We start from the raw sequence: 18740 nt of genomic DNA on the forward strand, positions 1-18740 counted from the left end.
TTCACTCATGCAAACGCTCCATTTTAATAGAAACTTATATAATACTTGACTTGTATAACCATTTAGATGCTACCTACATGAAAACCTAGCTTTGTCAACAAACAAATAATCCAACCCATCTTTTGAGCTAAGCTTTTTAAAAACATTTCTCAGAATAATTCAGAAGAAACTCCAAACTTCCAGCTGGCATCGTTTTCAGTGTGAAGATCTGAAGTCAATCCACCTGTGATTCTTCTGGGGAAATACCGTGATGCTCCCAGGTCACCTGGAAGACATAATCTCTCCAGCGCTTCCTGGCTCTGGTGCTGCGAGGACTGGGCCCCAGTCAAGGGCCGCCACTTTGGATGAACCAATATGAAGACGTATTTTTATTCTGCGTCTCTGGAATCCAGGTCGCACTTATAGATGGCCATGCGTTTATATTGATAGAACGCTGTCAGATCTATAGTTCTATAGTTCTCCTCGTAAAGCAGATCAACGATGAACAAAAAGCCATTGACTGTGATGAAATGAATCATAAAGGCACATGTGAGATAAAACTCACCAATCCTCAGGACTTGTGGTGAACTGAGCCAAAACTCTGCCATAAAGTAGAGCAGCGAGAATAACAGTCCCTTCCTCTTGGCCATGGTCCTCCCTCCAGTGTCCGATGTAACATTTATCAGTTTTCCTGCCCTCGGCTATTCATGCTGACAACTTGCCAGTCCTTGTATCCGCGACAAAAACAAAGTGGCTGCAGACCTTCATCCTTCTCTCACTCATGTTGGTGGAAAAACAAGAGACAGAAAGCAAAACAAAACTCCTCTCGCAAGGCGTCAGATCAACTCCCTCCTTGTATCCATCACGTGTCGCTGAGCTTTTTGTCTCCCGGATTCATTTTTCACTCATTTTCTTTTTTTCCCGGCGCTGACTTGAATCAGAGGATGCAAGTGAGGAGAGACTGCTCTCACTGTGCTCCTCCTGTGAAGCTGAGGAGGCGGGGTGACAGCAATCCTGCTGAGGGCTTCACAATAAAAGACCGTGGGGCTGGTAGATGGAAGCAAAAGGGGGGTTGAAAATCAGCTGGGTCTTGGCACGATACCATACCATACATTGTGATTCCATAAGTTCAGCAATATATTGTAGTGAGAACCTCATTTAAAGGGGAAAATCACATAATGAAGTACAATATATGCATGACAACAAGTGTATTGTTATGACATCAGTCCAGTTAGTGGACAGTGGAATGAATTTTTCCCTTCCCACAAAAAGAAAACATTGGTTTTAAACACATTACACATGCAGCGGCATATCCAAGTATCTATGTATTAAATATTGATATAAAAATTCAAATATCAAGACAATGTGACACAATAAAGTATTGGGATATTGCAGCAAAAACGTTGACACAACATTGCAGAATCTAGTGTCACGACAGTTGAGGACATTGATATTATTAAATCAGATGTAGGAGCTCCAGCAAAAAAGACTGTCAGAAATGAAGAGAATGAGGTGGTCAGTGTTGAGTCAGTTTGAGGCTTGGAGAGGAGAGACAGAGTTGGACCAAGAATTTTGGAGATGGAAGAAGAGAGGAATGAATGGGGAATGAAAATGGCATCATGAAATATAAGATCAAATCTTTCTTCTTTGAGGAGAGTTTCAAGTGCAAGTGTTTCCACACCCAGGATGGATGTTACCGGTCCTTGTCACACATGAGTCATGTACTATACTGCGCCTCCTCAGTCACCTGCTGTGTCACGCTGACCTATAACATTTGGTGGTGTTGCACTTAACTAAAAAGGTTGCCGAATTTAATTCTTTACAATTTTATTGTGACACTAGATCAAGAGCTGGTGAAGTTGAAACACCAGCTGTAAACATTATTCACTGGCCACTCAATTCAAATTCGTCATTTTATTTTGTCTTGCAGCTTGTTTTTAATGTTTTTTTCTCACCTTACTGTTCATTTATGCTTTTATGGTGCGTTTCACTGTGATTTTATACAGTATATTCTTCACATCTGTTGCTTTAAATACCAGGAAGTCGCATTTGGAATGTTGGCAGTGAGAAAGACATTTGATATTTTGATGAAAATATAAATCCATTTTTGCAAAAATAACTGCCAAAGTGCCGTTTGTTTGCCAGTATTTCCTCTTTGATCTTCGCACGTGACTTGTTCTATTTTGAAATAACCCCTGCTTCCTGTTGGCCTCTCTGCTGCCGCCTTGACTCCAGTGAGCGTGGCTCCCGTGCAGCCGCTCAATTGAGGACACAGCCGAGCTGCTGATCCGCCAACATGGATACGTCCTGAAGATTAACTTCAAATCTGGCAACATTCGACCTCAACAACATCTTTGCTTTGGTACACCGAGGAATGATTAAATCTTTGCTGCAGCCCTGATGGAAACGCAAATCTAATCTTCAAACTGGTCCATGACGCTCTCAGCAAGATTAACTACCTCAGACTGTCTCCGCCTCACTGTCTCGTGGTCAGAAACAAATGCATTGTGCTCATATTTCCCCAGTTTTCTGATGAAATGGAGCTGTTTGGGTGGAGGTGGAAAGGTCACTGGGGGGTTTCTCTGTCTGGTAGTGCAGCTGGGAAATGTTCTACCCATCAGATGATGGATAGATATCCATCCATCTGTCACCTGTGAGGGGCTGCTATCCTGTCCAGGGTGTCCCTGCCCCCTGTGACATAGGATGCATAGGATGAAATTCAATGAATTACATTTCTATAACTGTCTTTTATATCTATATATATATATATATATATATATATATATATATATATATATATATATATATATATATATATATATATATATATATAAAAGAAAAAATAAAGAAAAAATAAAGAAAATATTTATCTCCTTCACTTCATGTTAAGTGGCCAGTGGTGAGTGGCCATATATATATATATATATATATATATATATATATATATATATATAGTCACAGTTTCATCATGATTTTTAGCGACCTCTAGTGGTCAGTATGTGCGTCCTTCAACGTGCTTGTTGCTCAAACACAGATGGATTTTAGTCACTCGTTGTCTTCATTATATCATCTCTGAAGACGTCCTTCCTCCTGACCCTTCTTTTTTTTTTGTTTCGTTTTAAGGTGGTAATCTCGAATTCAGGCGCGTTATCTGTTGGTCCCACAGCCAAGTGAAACCCTCTAATCCTGTGTATCTTTGGAAACCTGACGCCACCCTGGGAAATATTACAGCTGCTCACCAGCACTGAGGACTCAGCAAAACAGCAGCTCTAACCTAGAAACCAGAGGAGGCCTTCGCTCTTTGTTACTCATTATTTTCAGCCATGATCATCCTTGTTAGCAGGAGAGTGTTTTCACCAGAAGCCCATGGAATCCTCTAAAAGTAAGAAACGTTTTCAGCGGAATCAAAGTATAAAAGCAACAAAAACACATCTGTATCTTTGTATCTTGTACTGTGTGCGGTCACGCTTTACATTAGGGAACATATACTGCCATAAATAAACTGCTCATTCATATGTGTATTTGGAGTATATTACCCTGTTATTACTCACTCAAAGTACATATTAATGTCTTGTTAAGCACGACTACATTTAACCCAGGAATGGTCACCAAAAGCTCACTCAACACAACATCACGATTAATGTAAATAAGGAAGTTTATTCATAGCTAATATGTATTCTGTGTGTGCATTGATGTGATCGTGTTTGAGCGACTTCTTGCTTTTTATTTTATTATTCTTCTCCTTCATTGGAATTTTCTTTTTGTTTGTTGTAAGGTTCTTGCGTATGAAAGAGTAATATGATGATGAATATTTTTTGATACATTTTATTATGATGAAAATAAGGAACATGTTAGTGTTAATTGCCACCTCATACTCAATTATTATTATTATTATTATTATTATTATAAATAATATAAACAAAAAATAACAATAACAAAATATGATTGTTAATAACAATTCATTTATGATTAATATTATGTATTATTATTAAACATTATTTTTTTGTATTTTTAAACTATTGATGTTCCACATTTTTCATGATTTCATGGCTAACTGGACTGAGCATATGTTACGATAAATGAAACTTTATTTACTGAGTTAGAGACAGTTACATGGCGTTCATGTGAAAAAGCAGGGATGGTCATAGTTTGAACCCTGACAATCTGAAAAACACAAGTAAGTTAGTAAGTAACAATAAGTATTTTCATCTTCTGGTGACATTTGGCTTGTGATGGCAAATAAGGCTTCATGAAACAGTATTTGTGATTCGACTAGATGGCGCTCTCTGCTCTTAACTCTTTGGATTTGAACAACCATTTCAATTTTTAAGCCAACAGCGCCACCTACTGAGCTCTAGAAATAAGGACACTGTTTCACGAAGCCTCACTGGACCATGACTACATTTGTTTCCAAGTATATTCCTTCGCTGAAATGTAATCATCCCATACTCAGCATTTCCTGAAAGTTGTTTTCGGAATCCATTATTTTGTTTGTTTTTTTTTAAGTTACTAACTGACAAAGTTTTTTTCAGTGTCCCAAACATCCGCTCAGATGTAGACGCCTGCGCTGCTCACACTGAACGACTCCGGTTCCACTGTTGACTGTTTGTATCCAATGAAAACAGGGTTCTGTTGAACTGGATGGAAGCTGGACTGGTAGGACGTGGAGGGAATGTACGTTGGTGAGTACGGAGCTGTGTTCTGGCTGAGGTACAGGGAGTTTGCAGGCGTGTACAGGCTTCCGACCGGGTTGCTCCTCAGAGACGCCTGGTGAGCTAAACTGGCTTGATACAGGAGTGAAGCGCTTTCTGGGTTGTAAACCACCGGGGGGCTGATCACAGCGCCGTTGTTTGCCAGCAGCTGAGGAACACTTGGGATCGGCGGTCCAACTGGGGTGTTGCTCAACGGCGGTGGCCGGGCCATCGTGGACTGCAGGCTGGAGAGAGTGGAGACGGGACGGTAGTTGACGAAGGCCTGCCTGCTTGGTATCGCCTTGTAGCTGAGCAGATTGGGCGGGTGGTACACCTCGAAAGATCCTTTCTCCTTTGGTCGCCGGCGGCAGACAAACAGCAAAGCGGAGCAAAAAAGAAAGGCACCGGCGACCCACCCGATGTAGAGGGCTTCTCCCAACTCTCTCCTCTGCGCGTCGATCAGCAGGGGGTTGTAGAAGTCCCTGATGATGACATGGCCAGTCCAGGACACGGGGATGAAGACACAGATACAGGCCAGGAACTGCATCACCCCGGCCACCATCAGCATCAAGGTTTTAGCCCATCTGTTGCCACGAAAACAGGAAACGCATCGCAGCCCAGTGAGACCAACGATCAGCCCGATTCCCGAGAGAGCCAGCGAGCAACACATGAGTCCGCGCGCAGCCTGTAGCTCCGACGGAAGGAACAGCAGGGAGTCATAGACCTTGCACTGCATCCTGATGTTGGCCTGTCTGTAGCAGTTCATCCACAAGCCCTCCCAGCGGGTCTCCATCACGATGATGTTCTCCTCGATGAAGGCCGTCACCTTCCACATGGGCATTCCGGTAGCAGCTGCGGCTCCGATCAGTCCGACCACGCCGACCAACAGCGCAGCGATCTCTGAAACTCCTTGAATCATCCTGGCAAGTCAAGCTCAGATCAGGACTCTAAACTACTTCCAGCACATTTTCCAGAGATGTGCTCCAGGAAGGTCTCACCCTCGTCTGAGGCAAGTGTTTACGGTGAGCAGGTCTGTTGTGGGAATGTTGCTTCAGAGGCTCCTGGTTGGTTCGTTTGGATGCGGGTTCTGCAGAGCTCGGCTTATTTAGTGTTTATGGTTCCCTGGCCATGATAGTTTGTCGTCACATTTACCAATACCTGAAACCTGAAACTTCTCTGACCTTGTTTAGTTGCTCAAAGGCTGCCAGCTGCCTACGACCCATGAGTCGGGAGAGTCAGATTCTTTCTGACCACAGACAGTTCTTCTAAATTGTCTTCACTAAAATCCCTGACAATGGTTTGAACGACCCCAAAATAGAGCTCTTACATTGCAGTACTCTAGATCCACTGGAGGGGAGAGATGACTCCAACCATGTGGAACCCTGGATGTTGTTTTTGTAACCTCCTCAAGTCACTTGTCCAAGTTTCCTGGCTTCATCACTGGCTTGAGGCAACAAAAATAGGCTTGTAAAATGGATCCTGTTTGAGTCGATACATTACAGTGGAGTTTTTTTGTTGCCCTAGTTTTCCCTTCAACAGCAAGTGTACTCGCACATCATTTAGGGGGTATATCCAGAGATGGATTTTTAGTTCTCTCCTTTACTTATACTCAACGCCAGGTCTCCACTTACTGTCTGGGGATTAACAGAACAGTAATCTATAATTCACTCTCAAAGAGAAAGACACAAACTACTCTCACAACTGTTGTGTGTAGGAAAACCGATGCAATTCCATCCATTATTTCTTGCTCATCTTAGGTCAGGTCAAAGATACAGGTCCAGACTAACAGCTGCAGCATGTTCCCAGGTCCACCAGGATAAAGAAGCCTCTCTCATCCCTTCCTCCTTGTTGTCATGAACATCTCACTGGGGAGGTCCTCAGGAGGCACCCTGATCTCAGCTCCTCCCACTGTGGTTCTACTTAGGGGGATTTGTCTCTGTTTTCACAGTGACTCAATGATAGAAGCTGAAGCCACAAATTATGAGAAACGTTTTAAACTCCCTGCAATGGCAATGTTGCGATCGCACCTATTAATACAATTCCAACCAATCCACAAGTTCTTTTTTGTCCAATCATGGCAAGTTTCCCGGCAATTCCACCAAACACTTAAGTCTCCTTTCGTCCCACCGTCTACCTGATATTTGCAATGCAAGGGTCGCAGTTCGGACGTGAGCGATTCAGAATCCATTCATGAATGTCCCAATTCCCATGACGGAAATGTAGAATAGACCGAACTAAAAATCAAAACTCACTAGTGCAGTGCGCAAATATTAATATTAATAGTAACATTGATATCATATATTAATATTAATATTATATATTAATATTAATATTAATATTAATATTAATATTAATATTAATATTAATATTAATATTAATATTAATATTAATATTAATATTAATATTAATATTAATATTAATGAACAACCCCGGTCTTCAAATGTCCTTCAGTCTTAATACTGTGAAATATTATAAGACTTATTTTTTATGTTTACGAATAATAAAAAAAGACTCCCGGAGGGACTGAGTAGTTTAGGACCACAGGAGGACAAAGATATCAATGTAGATGTTAAAAAATGAAGGAAACTTATGTGCTGTCATTTGTCGACTCACTCAGTTTGTCTAAATACGTCAGAGTGTTTGACATGTAAACTGCATGCACCTGACAGATTATAAATTACAATATTCCATGATGCTCTGACGCCTCACAGAGTATATCTGACTATATCTGGAGTGGTGAAAACGCGATTCAAAGGTGACATTTAACATCCAAAGTGACTTGCAAATCCTGATCATGTGAGCCGACCCTTGGTGGCCATGTTGTCCAGGCAAACACTATGTAGGTCACACCTTCAACATCTCCGTCTCATGTTTGCTCAGCCAGTTTCGTGGTGGTGTCATACCAGGTGCCCTTTCAACCCATCGATTTTATGACTAGTCACATGCTTCATGTAAACAAAAATGCCTTTATTTTGTTAGTAAAGTAATACACAAACATGCATATGTGTCATAAAAAAGCATGGTGCTAACATATAAAAAAACAAGATATTTAAACAAGATTTTTAACAAGATACAACAAGATAAAGAAATCATTCACAGGCATTTGCAGTCACTGATATGATCACATTTCTACCAATTATTCATTCATAGAAGCCTGGATTTAAATAGAAAGCACGGTTGTTCAGTTCTGTCTGGGTCCGTGTTCAGAGATAAGCGACGCCGCTGCGTACGGAGGGGTACCTGGAGTGGTAGGTGCCGTTGGTGGAGGGGTATCTGGATAGAACGGGCTGCGGTTGAGGAAGCATCACCAGTTGCTGAGGCTGGAGTTGCTGTGGAGGCTGGGGGGTGTACATGGTGTAGTCCGAGTTCCGGGTATAGATGTACCGTTGCGGACTCTTCTCCTCGGACGGGATATTGCAGCAGATAAACAAGCATCCCCCGACGAAGAGAAAGGCAGCCGCCACCCAGCCCACGTAGAGGGCCTCCCCGAGCTCCCTGCGCTGGGCGTCGATCAGCAGGGGGTTGTAGAAGTCCCTGATGATGACATGGCCCGTCCAGGACACGGGGATGATGACGCAGATGCACGCCATCACGATCATGGTCCCGGACAGGATGAGGACCAGCCTCTTGGCGCGGTCGTTGTTCTGGATGCACGACGTGCACTGCAGCCCCACCAGACTGAAGAGCATCCCCAGCGCCCCCAGAGCCAGAGCGCAGCACATGAGTCCTCTTGCGGCCTGGAGGTCCTGGGGCAGGGCCAAGAGGGAGTCGTACACCTTACACTGCATCCTGATGTCGGCTTGCCGGTAGCAGTTCATCCACAGGCCTTCGTATCGGGTCTCAAAGACGATAATGTTCTCCCCTATGAAGGCTGTCACCCTCCACATCGGCATCCCGGTGCTCGCCGCGGTTCCCACCAGTCCGATGAGAGTCACGATGAGAGCCACGAGCTCCAGCGCCGAGTTGGCCATCCTCCCCGCTTATTCCTCGACAAGTTGGACGATAGGTTTCAGAGCACTCACCGTAAGAGGAAGCCGTTCATTTCTGGCGGTGCATGGCAGTGGGAGAGGAGGAGCAGCCTGTGGATGTTTCACCTGTGAGGCCTCCTCCCTGTGTGCTTTACAGGAGGGGTGGGAATTGAGACCGGTTGCCAGGTGACAGATCCCTTCAAGCCTGTCTTTTTTTCATTGTTCACCTTCCATTTTGTCCACACTAGACTCTCAATTTACAAAGTATTCGAGTAACAGAAAAGTCTGATACATTCGCGCCTCGTGCACATGTTTAAAAACAGCGTCGCACTTGGTGGCTGGACTTTAGCAGGTACTTGTTTTGAAATGAAAATCCAGAATCCATACAAAATGGATCAGTCGTCTCATGTTTCCAGACAGGAAGTGGCTTTTGTTCATCTCCAGGTGAAATTGAGCTCAGAGTTGTGTGACTCGTGAGTGAGTCAGTGTGATCCAGGTTTGACTGGATCCCTTCTATGGACACCAGTTTAACTGCCTCACTAAGCACTTCATTACAAGTGAATATGCATAACTCCAATGCACACAATGTTCAACTCAAGGCCCGGGGGCCAACTCCAGCCCCATGCGTCACTTTATTTCAGTTAGTTCCCTCAAAATGACATGCTGTAGACCACAGGTGTAATGATGTAATGTAGGTGTAATCTAGGAATAATATCCCTATGGTCCACCTGCATCCATCGGTGCTCGGCAGGTTGGTTTGAACTGCATATATCAATCTAAAATCATTTTTAAAAGTCTGGTAAAATCCACCTCTTAGCGCTGTTTAATATGAGTACTCTGTAGTAGCGGGTTCGAGCACTGTGCTGCACTTTATTTTTGATATTTGTGTTGTAGCTTGGGCCTCCCAGCAAGATGGTTCAGGGTTCGAATCCAGCTCCGACCCTGTCTGGGTGGAGTTTGCATGTTCTCCCTGTACCTGTGTGTATCATTACCTTGGTAAAACAGGACAGAAATAGAAGGTGTTAATAAGCATGTTCACCACTGTCCAATGGGATCTTTGGATTAATTCTTGTTTCTTGTTTCATGACTTGGTTTCACAGATGGCTAGTTTACTTGCCATTGCACCACAACTACAGAAGAAAAAAAAACTTGGCCAGAATAGAAGGTTAAAAATGTGTATTTGTCCCAGAAAAAAATGCTCCACATGAGTGAATATATTATATTACATACAAATAAAAAAGCTCTTATCTGGAGCGTAAATAGCCTGGGAATAAGTTCATAACAAAGAAATGCTAGAAGCCTCTGCAGAGCCCACAAGTTAGAAAATAAAATGGGTGCTGAAGGGAAAGAGTTTGGTAAACCATCCTGAGATTCTCTTGCTTATTATCGTCCTCTTGCTTATAATAAGTCCCTTATTATAGTCCCTTATATATATATATATATATATATATATATATTTTTTTTTTTTTTTTTTTTTTTTTTTTTTAATGGCCTATATATCATGTTGTACCCTGTAACATAGCATTTGTGGTCACATTTCAGATGATTCATCTGCCCGAGCGTGTGTACAACATGTAATACTCTGGGTGTCGGGTCACATGTCTGGCTGCACCTTCCTCATTTCAATGTAGCCTGCAGGCAGCAGCTCCTCCTCGGACTCAGCAGTCCGGTTCGACCAGTTCAGGCTCACAGTCAGGAGGACATTCTTATTTGCTTTTCAGTTTCAGTCTGAAGATTAAACAGATAACTCACATGAGTGAACAAGGTCAACTCCCAGTTGAAAAATGCACAAAAACAGATGACGTAAAATCCTTTTTGTCCCTTTATTGACAAACACATTCGGCCTCTCCATTGTGAGAAAGATGTGCAAATACATTTCAACAAAAAACAGCCAACGAACGTTGAAAAAAAATAAGCCTAGTGCATACGAAAAGAGCATCAAAGCACACGTTTGATCATCACAGAGACACCTTTGTAGCGCAGTGGTGTTTATGTTTTTCGGAACCTATTTCAAAAATCCAGGAAAGGGTTAATAAAAAATATGGGTGTTGAAATAACGCTGGTAAGTTTAGGCATTACTTCAGTCTCACGAAATAAGATTTCACTTCACTCAAGTGCACCTTATCTGGCAAATCAGGAAGGATACAGTCTGAAACAGTCTCCGGTCAGGTTAGTACTGGCTGGGTGTGTAGGCCACGGATCCGGCCGGCGGAGCGGAGTAGGAAGGCTGGTAGGTGTAGGCAGGCTGAGCGGTGTAGGGCCGGTAAGTGTAGGCGGGCTGGTACATGGGGACTCCGTTGGGCTGGTATATCACCCGCTCCTCTGGATCCTGGGTGCGAGGGGCATGTCGGCACAGCAGGATGACGCCGGCGGTGAAGAGGAAGGCAGAGGTCACCCAGCCGATGTACAGAGCCTCACCCAGCTCTCTGCGCTGGGCGTCGATCAGCAGGGGGTTGTAGAAATCCCGGATGATGACGTGTCCGGTCCAGGAGACGGGAATCAGAGTGGTGACGCAGCCCAACAGAAAGAGGCAGCCGCCGGCCACCAGCACCACGTGCTTGGTCCGAGCCCGGTGGTCCACCACTTTGGTGCACTTCATCCCCACCGCGGACACGATGAGGGCGAAGCAGGACAGAGCCACGGAGGCGCACATCAAACCTCGCGCCGCCTGGAGGTCCGGCGGCAGGAACAGCAGGGAGTCATACACCTTGCACTGCATCCTGATGTTGGCCTGTCTGTAGCAGTTCATCCACAAGCCCTCCCAGCGGGTCTCCATCACGATGATGTTCTCCTCGATGAAGGCCGTCACCTTCCACATGGGCAGGCCCGTCACGGCCGCCACGCCGATCAGTCCGATGAAACCGATGACCAGGGCCACGACCTCGCAGCAGATGGCCTCCCGCCGTTTCTTCTTCTCCAGCCGTTTTTTTTCCTCGTACACCGAGTCCGTGTAGTCGTCGTACTGCGGCGCCTGCTTTTCATCGTAGTAGGATCCGGCGTAAGACTGGGGCGGCATTTTGTAGCCGCTGTAGCCGCTGTACGCAGTGTAGGTGGCCATGGTGGCGCGGACGGACCTCAAGGAAGATCCTGCGCTGTGCTCTCTCACACACCCTGAGAAAGAAGCAAATGAGAAGAAAAACAAGTCGAGGAACTTATACACCCTCCGAAAAAATGGCAGCGATGCAATGCCGCCTTACTGGTTCAGCTGCTTCAAAGTCATTCAAATGGAGAGGCAAAATATTGATTCTAATGCTAATGGAGTGTCAAGTGAAAACCATCCTACTGTAGAAACCTGGCTTTAGAGTTGTTAGATAAGTACTTGGACTCATTCAATAAAGTCATTATGAAGATCAACATCCAAACATGGTTAAACCTACCATCAGATCGGCTTCAGACTACAACTTTTTTAGTCACTTTGATAATAATAAAATTATTCATAAATCTTAGCCATCTTATTTCTGTTTTTTTAACATGTATTTTCATTTCTTATCGTTTTTTTCTACTTTTTTAATAACTTTGAAACCACAGTGTGAGCACATTTATTTTTAATTTTTTTTACAATCAATATAATGATGATTTTTTTTTCTCTTAGTGATGCTAGCATTATTATCGGAATATGTCTGAGGATTTATTTATTCATTTTTTAAAACTATAAAACTTTGTGGAATAAATAAAATAAAGTCTGGGGTTGAGTAAAAAAAAAGGCATGAGCTAAACTAAGTCCCATATGTGTCTCTCCCATCTTCAAGTCCACCGGGCCAGTGAGGAATCCTGTGGCATTCCTCGAACTTTGGTCCGACTTTGTCCCTTCTTCCTGAGGGAAAATGAGTCACCAAACCACAAAACAAACTCCCTTTAAAAGGACAGCAGACGAGGCTCTGGTCTGAGTGTCTGATGACAAAGCTTCAGAAACATTTTTCTTGAGCACGATTGTTATGATGCAGAAGAACATATAATGTCGTCGCCTGAAGTTTTTGTTCAAATTTTGTTCACCTTAATCTGTATGAATTGTGATATGAAGCTAAATAATGGCTCAATATTTTTGGAAACTGTCTGATCCTGCGAGAATTGAGTGGGACGGAACAGTTGCGCCTCGAAACCTCCTCCTCCTTTCCATGCAAATGGAGGGCTGGTAGGTGTGAGGAACAGAAACCTGAGTTGGATCGGTTTCGTTTTTGTTCTCGGTGTCAGTTTGCGTTGCTACTGTTGCTCTGTTCTCTTTGTTGTTATTCACAGCCTACACAGTTCAATTGACAATTGTCCATTCAAGATAAAAATCAATAACCCAGTCACATTTCGACTGTTCGTTCGTAGCCTTTCCGATAATAAAAGTGCCGACAACTCCTATGAGTGATCACAGTACAACGTAGGTCTCTTGATCATTGGACTTGTCTGTGGTGTCTCTTGTCCGCAGTGGTCAGTACCAGCATATGTGAGCGGCAGATATAAACTGTTGAGCAATGGTCAGTCACTTTCCTTAGAAGCTACTGACCACTGCAGCTGTTACATTTTACTTAAACTTCTCATCTATAATGCATTATTACTGCATTCATAATGCACTGATAAGGCTTCATAGATGATGTTATTGTTCTTGATCATGTATGGGGTTTATTAAGTATTATAGAGCAAAAGAATATTGTCTCATTTCAAATAATAATATGCAGTGAGGTCAGTTTGAGGGTCAGTTCCAGGGTTATGGGCTGTTGAGTCTTAAAGCCGCAGCTTATAATGTTTTATAGATGTTGCCATCCGTGATGATGAACATTCATAGCAACTTCTATAAAGCTTTATAAGTGCATGTTGATGCCTTATGAATGTAGTCATAATTCGATATATGATATGATGAAACACAGTCACAAGTATTTGTTTCGTAACTTCTCTAATGAACCATTGACCTTTGGTGTTTATGGAGTTTGGCGATGGCACATTTTTATGTCCTCCATAAGGTTGACTGTCCTTCAGACATCTTTGCTAGCAGTTAGCATCGCCAGCTGCATAACATAAAAGAAAAAAATGTCATTGCTTTAATGATGATTTTGGAGAGACTATATCCAGGAGAAAAATATTACATTTTAAAAAAGGTGATTTTGTGGAAATGATAGAATATAAAATAATGAAATGAAAAAAAAATTTCAAGGATGTTTTTGTTCTTTCCTACCATCATTTATTTCATAAATAATTTGTTGTTGAAGTACGTATACGTTGAAATACGTAGATGCAGTTACATACATGTAACAAAGGAAAAATGTTGGTTTCAAAGTGCAGCAAGTTCTGACTGTTGACGGTTGTTTGAAGTGCTTTGCAGGAACAAACATTCAAACCCAGCTCCTTGCTTGTGTGAGTTTCCCCCAGGCACTCTGGTTTCTTCCCACAGTCCAAAAGCAAACGGGTGAGAGAGTGAGTGGTTGTCTGTCCACGTGTCCTGTGGCCTGCGAACCTGTCCAGGGTGTCCCCCGCCGCTCAGCCTGGGATGCTACTCGGGGTTAGCAAGTGAAGCAGCCGACATATCACACATAGACCTGGACTCCTTGTGAGCTGGACCTCTCACTGCCCACTTTCTGCAGCCCCCTGGTGGCCAGGGCGTGATAGTCCGGCTCGTCCTCTCCTTCCTTGGACCTGCGTTTGCTGTAGCAGAGCAGCAGGATGATGCCGGTGAGCAGCAGAAGCCCTGCGGTGCCCCAGCCGATGAAGAGCGACTCCCCCAGCTCCCGCTTCTGGCCGTCATGGAGCGCTGGGTTGTGGAAGTTCCGGATGACGGTGTGGGCGACCCAGCAGACGGGGATGAGCGTGGTCAGGAAGGAGAGCAGGAAGAGGCTCCCTCCCACCGCCAGCGTGACGTTCTTGCACCTCATGTTGTCGGCGCAGGACTTGCTTCTCTGTGTCCCGCACCCGCTGACGGAGAGGGCGACGACCACCAGCAGGATGGAGACACACATGAGGCCCCGGGCGGCCTGCAGCTCCGGAGGAAGAATCAGCAGCGAGTCGTAGACCTTACACTGCATCCTGATGTCGGCCTGCCTGTAGCAGTTCATCCACAAGCCCTCCCACAGCTCCTCCATCACGATGAGGTTGGCGCCGATGAAGGCCGACACCCTCCACATGGGCAGCGCCGTGATGAGCACCGTGCCGAACAGGCCGAGGAAGCCCAGAACCAGGGCGAAGATCTCAGCTTTCGCCTTCATGGGTGAAGCAGCAGACTGAGCCTGCTGTTCTCTGCAGCCCAGGATAAAGAGAGTTATCAGGCCACAGGTCTACAGTACACGCTTGCAATGCCATCATTCTGGTTTGGACAGATTAATCACGCTGCCCTGGAAATATGCATCCGTTCTTTTGCTGCAGTCACGGTTTCACCATCATCAGTCAACGGGCAGAGGGGCGTGTTTGCACTGGAGCCTGGTGAGCCGTCTGCTGATCCAGTTCATAAATCTAACCTTGAGTTTTTGTCACTCAAATCATTGTGATCATAGGTGTCAGTTCAGGGGTGGAAGTCGTCCCAACCTCTTTTTTGCAAAGAGTCCTGTTGTCCCCACCACTCGCTCAAATCCAGTAGGAGAACGTCTGGTTATTCTGAGCAAAGTCATGAAAATCCCGACCCTCCTGAATGCATCATCCATGCATCCCACATATGTAAATCAGTGCTGCACCCATCCATTTGTCCTCAAGCGCTTATCCATTGCCGGGTCGCGGGGGCAGCAGCTTCAAAAGGTTGCACCAAACGCCCTTCTCCACCAGCTCCGACGTCCTCCCAGCTGTCCGTGCCTGAAACACCTCCAAAGGGAGGCATCCAGGGGGCATCCTCATGAGATGCCCCAACCTCCTCAACTGACTCCCCTCAGCGTGGAGAAGCAGCGGCTCTACTCCGAGTCTCTCCCAGGTGACAGAACTGCTCACCCTGTTGGAGAAACCTCATTTCAGCCACACAAAGAATCGGAACGGATGCATTTTTTATTAAGTCTTTTTTGTTTTTAATTTCACTGGTATGAAACCTGTCATTATTATTCCTTTTAGTACAATTATTAAACATTTACTGTGGCGTATTTTATTATTTTGTCATGACATTTTAGAACAATATTTTAGTTGTTATATTAGTTTTACCTGTTCTTTACTTCTTAATTTCTTATTTATGAATAAGATCAAGATCGAGTTTAAACTTCAACCAGCCTTCAGTCAATAAAAGCGATCCAGAGGGGATTTCAGTTCACAGTTCAGTTTAAACTCGGAGTAGTTCCGTGTTGGTCAGTGTGTTCCTGCAGTTGACGGGAGAGGTCACGTAACAGGAACAGAAACTGGAAATCCTGTCCGACCGGTTGGTCCGCTGCCTCACATCCTTGCTTTGAAAGTAAACACTCCTGTTGTGAGCTGAAAATAGCTGCGATGTGGCCTGTGTAGACCTCAAGTGGACGGTCAAGGTTTTGTTGAAGTAACTCCTGAACAGCCGATAAACTGATAAGCCAGTGCATTAAAAAAAAAAGAAAACATTGCCTGTAGATAGATAGATAGATAGATAGATAGATAGATAGATAGATAGATAGATAGATAGATAGATAGATAGATAGATAGATAGACAGATAGATAGATAGACAAAAACATTTATAAATAAAAAAAGTTTCATTACAAAATCACTCCCATTTCTTTTGGGGTGGCAAATAATAAAAATACAGTTTCTAATAATATAATAATGAACCAACCAATAGAACGAGCAAGACAAACGTTCCAAAGTCTAAAGTAGATTCAGCTTTATATATGACTGTGACTTCAGCCTCGTGGAGTTTGCATGTGAGTCTCGCTCTTCTGGGAACTCTGATTTCCTCCCGCAGTTTAAAAAGAAAACATCGGTGATTTCTCTGAATTGTCCATTGTTGTGTGGTTGTCTGTGTCCAGACATGGTCCAGGGTGTCCCTCACTTCTCACCCCAGGTTAGACTCCAGGGTTATGGGAGAAAAGGAACAGGGTATCAGCTGTCACTGCCCACTTTCTGCAGCCCCCTGGTGGCCAGGGCGTGATAGTCCGGTTTGTCCTCTCCTTCCTTGGACCTGCGTTTGCTGTAGCAGAGCAGCAGGATGATGCCGGTGAGCAGCAGAAGCCCTGCGGTGCCCCAGCCGATGAAGAGCGACTCCCCCAGCTTCTTCTTCAGACCATCATGGAGTGGACTGTGGAGGGTCACGGTGTGGGCGACCCAGCAGACGGGGATGAGTGTGGTCAGGAAGGAGAGCAGGAAGAGGCTCCCTCCCACCGCCAGCGTGACGTTCTTGTGCCTCATGTTGTCGCCACAGGACTTGAATCTCTGTGTCCCGCTGATGGAGAGGGCGACCACCACCAGCAGGATGGAGATGCACATGAGGCCCCGGGCGGCCTGCAGCTCTGGAGGAAGAACCATCCCCGAGTCGTAGACCTTGAAGTGCTTCCTGCTGCCCACATGGCTGGAGCTGTACATCCACAAGCCCTCGGTGACCTCCACAAACACGATGCCAAAAGAGAAGGTCACCCTCCACATGGGCAGCAGGGTGACGAGCACAGTGCCAGACAGACTGAGGAAGCCCAGGACCAGAGCCAGGAGCTCCAGCTTCGCCTCCATGGCTGAAGAAGGAGAGTCCGCTTCCTTGTCTCTGCAACCCAGAACAGAGACGCATCATACCACTGAGCTCACTTGGACTTGTGTTGGAGGTTTCACTGGAGTTGTCCGAGTTTGTGAGCTCACAATTCTCATAATGATCAAATTCACATTGAATTTTTATTTATTGTTTTTCTTTATTCTTGCTTGTCGTTCTACTTCATCTGTCATCATGTTCAGCTTAGTTTTAGTTTCATCTCTTCATTTTTCTAAACTCTAAATTTAAACTTTCATTTTTTTGACTTCAAAATTCATGTTTATTAGTTATATTTTTTTTCTTTATGTACCTTATGTACTTTATGTATGTAATACGCAATTAATTCAATCCATGTCTTTTTAGGCTAAAGTTAAGCCAAGCTTTTCCTCCATATACAGCCAGTTCAGTTCAGTTTTCCTACCTCGCCGAATGAAAAACACAAGAAAAGACTTCAGTAGAAATGTAAACTTCTTCGAGCTTCTTCAGCTTCTTGCCAATAAAGTCGTGCCAGATAAGACAGAGTTGCAACACCGGGGCTTTTCACAAGAAGCGAGCTGTTCAGTTCAAACCTCTGGTTGCTTATTGGTCGCTGTGCTTCTGAAGTGGGTGGGGAGGCGGGAGGTCATGTGACAGGAATAGAAACCTCCACTCCTGTGGGACCGGAGCTATGTTCGGCCGTGAAGCATAGAATTCTGGGATTATTAATTGAGAACACGATCATGCTACTTTTTCTTTTTGAATTAACTACTGGGATTAGATATGACAAAAGTTACTTTAAATAGTATAAACTCACAGCACCAATGACAGAGAAAACAATAATAATAATAATAATAATAATGGTCACCATCATAAAACACACAGAACGACCTCCAACAACAAGCAAACCCCTGACTGAAGACATTAAATACAAATAATTAAAGCTCTGCATGCATTCAAATATACTGTATATATAAAGATAACAGGCATATCCACACACCTCAACTGCTACTGCCACTGTACATATGGAGACAGATAGGTCTTATTCATGTTTTGTCAATCAAAAAAAAAGAACGGATTGTTTTTCTTCCAGCCCATTCAGGAAAATATAATAATAATAATAATAATAATGAGGCACATCAGAGACAGAAGTCAGTATATCACCCATTAACACTACAGTGGCATGAATGCTGTATAATAAATGTGTAATATTTCAGACATATTTTATTCATATTTCTTCAGGAGCAGTCAAATGATGCAACCAAATGGCCCTGTATTTTCAAGAGCCACAGATCACGAGACAATTTCATTCTCAGTGTGGATGCTATGTGCCAGCGGTCCTTAAAACAGGAAGCTGGCTGGTGTCAGAAGATCCTTATGTAGGACTTGATGGGATTTCCCGCCAATGATCACCAATTCTGAGGCATCCAAAAGTCACATGATGTTTCTTGACTGATCGGCCAGATGGCGGCGCTAGAGGACCAACATTTTCCTGTCCTGTTGCATTTTCAGATTTTTTTTTTTTTTACTTAAAAGGC

At 44.1% G+C, this 18740-nt stretch overlaps 6 protein-coding genes across 7 annotated transcripts in view; all 6 read right to left on the reverse strand.

Moving 5' to 3' along the window:
- LOC128764202 (glutamate receptor ionotropic, kainate 1) overlaps window positions 1-973 on the reverse strand; it is a 32671-nt gene extending 31698 nt beyond the window's left edge. The window contains exon 1 of one of the 2 annotated variants that reach the window (XM_053873763.1): window positions 545-973. In XM_053873763.1, the coding sequence (XP_053729738.1) occupies window positions 545-629 (85 nt within the window). In that variant the 5' untranslated portion in view covers window positions 630-973. The remainder of the gene's footprint in view (window positions 1-544) is intronic. The other variant, XM_053873762.1, reaches the window with a different exon arrangement.
- A 1941-nt stretch (window positions 974-2914) lies between these two features.
- LOC128763884 (claudin-8-like) lies at window positions 2915-5669 on the reverse strand. The gene has a single exon (XM_053873140.1). It carries the CDS (start codon window positions 5587-5589, stop codon window positions 4528-4530), a length of 1062 nt encoding a protein of 353 aa, XP_053729115.1. The 5' UTR covers window positions 5590-5669; the 3' UTR covers window positions 2915-4527.
- A 1972-nt stretch (window positions 5670-7641) lies between these two features.
- On the reverse strand, window positions 7642-8747 carry cldn8.1 (claudin 8.1). Its single transcript, XM_053873097.1, has one exon. It carries the CDS (start codon window positions 8639-8641, stop codon window positions 7874-7876), a length of 768 nt encoding a protein of 255 aa, XP_053729072.1. The 5' UTR covers window positions 8642-8747; the 3' UTR covers window positions 7642-7873.
- Window positions 8748-10442: 1695 nt separating this feature from the next.
- Window positions 10443-11755, reverse strand: LOC128763894 (claudin-8-like). The gene has a single exon (XM_053873156.1). The coding sequence runs from the start codon at window positions 11694-11696 to the stop codon at window positions 10809-10811; it is 888 nt and encodes a 295-aa protein (XP_053729131.1). The 5' UTR covers window positions 11697-11755; the 3' UTR covers window positions 10443-10808.
- A 2042-nt stretch (window positions 11756-13797) lies between these two features.
- LOC128764147 (claudin-17-like) lies at window positions 13798-14820 on the reverse strand. Its single transcript, XM_053873653.1, has one exon. The coding sequence runs from the start codon at window positions 14818-14820 to the stop codon at window positions 14146-14148; it is 675 nt and encodes a 224-aa protein (XP_053729628.1). The 3' UTR covers window positions 13798-14145.
- Window positions 14821-15637: 817 nt separating this feature from the next.
- LOC128764148 (claudin-17-like) lies at window positions 15638-17788 on the reverse strand. The gene is made up of 2 exons (XM_053873654.1): window positions 17648-17788; window positions 15638-17244 (listed from the first exon to the last, which is right to left on the reverse strand). The coding sequence occupies exon 2, from the start codon at window positions 17211-17213 to the stop codon at window positions 16593-16595; it is 621 nt and encodes a 206-aa protein (XP_053729629.1). The 5' UTR covers window positions 17214-17244; window positions 17648-17788; the 3' UTR covers window positions 15638-16592.
- Window positions 17789-18740: the final 952 nt, after the last annotated feature.

The sequence above is a fragment of the Synchiropus splendidus genome, chromosome 8 (assembly GCF_027744825.2).
Source record: "Synchiropus splendidus isolate RoL2022-P1 chromosome 8, RoL_Sspl_1.0, whole genome shotgun sequence".
NCBI classification, from domain to species: domain Eukaryota; kingdom Metazoa; phylum Chordata; class Actinopteri; order Syngnathiformes; family Callionymidae; genus Synchiropus; species Synchiropus splendidus.

Coding starts and splice junctions, on each gene's coding strand:
- LOC128763884 (XM_053873140.1), bottom strand. CDS start 5,589: ATGATTCAAGGAGTTTCAGAGATCGCTGCGCTGTTGGTCGGCGTGGTC.
- cldn8.1 (XM_053873097.1), bottom strand. CDS start 8,641: ATGGCCAACTCGGCGCTGGAGCTCGTGGCTCTCATCGTGACTCTCATC.
- LOC128763894 (XM_053873156.1), bottom strand. CDS start 11,696: ATGGCCACCTACACTGCGTACAGCGGCTACAGCGGCTACAAAATGCCG.
- LOC128764147 (XM_053873653.1), bottom strand. CDS start 14,820: ATGAAGGCGAAAGCTGAGATCTTCGCCCTGGTTCTGGGCTTCCTCGGC.
- LOC128764148 (XM_053873654.1), bottom strand. CDS start 17,213: ATGGAGGCGAAGCTGGAGCTCCTGGCTCTGGTCCTGGGCTTCCTCAGT.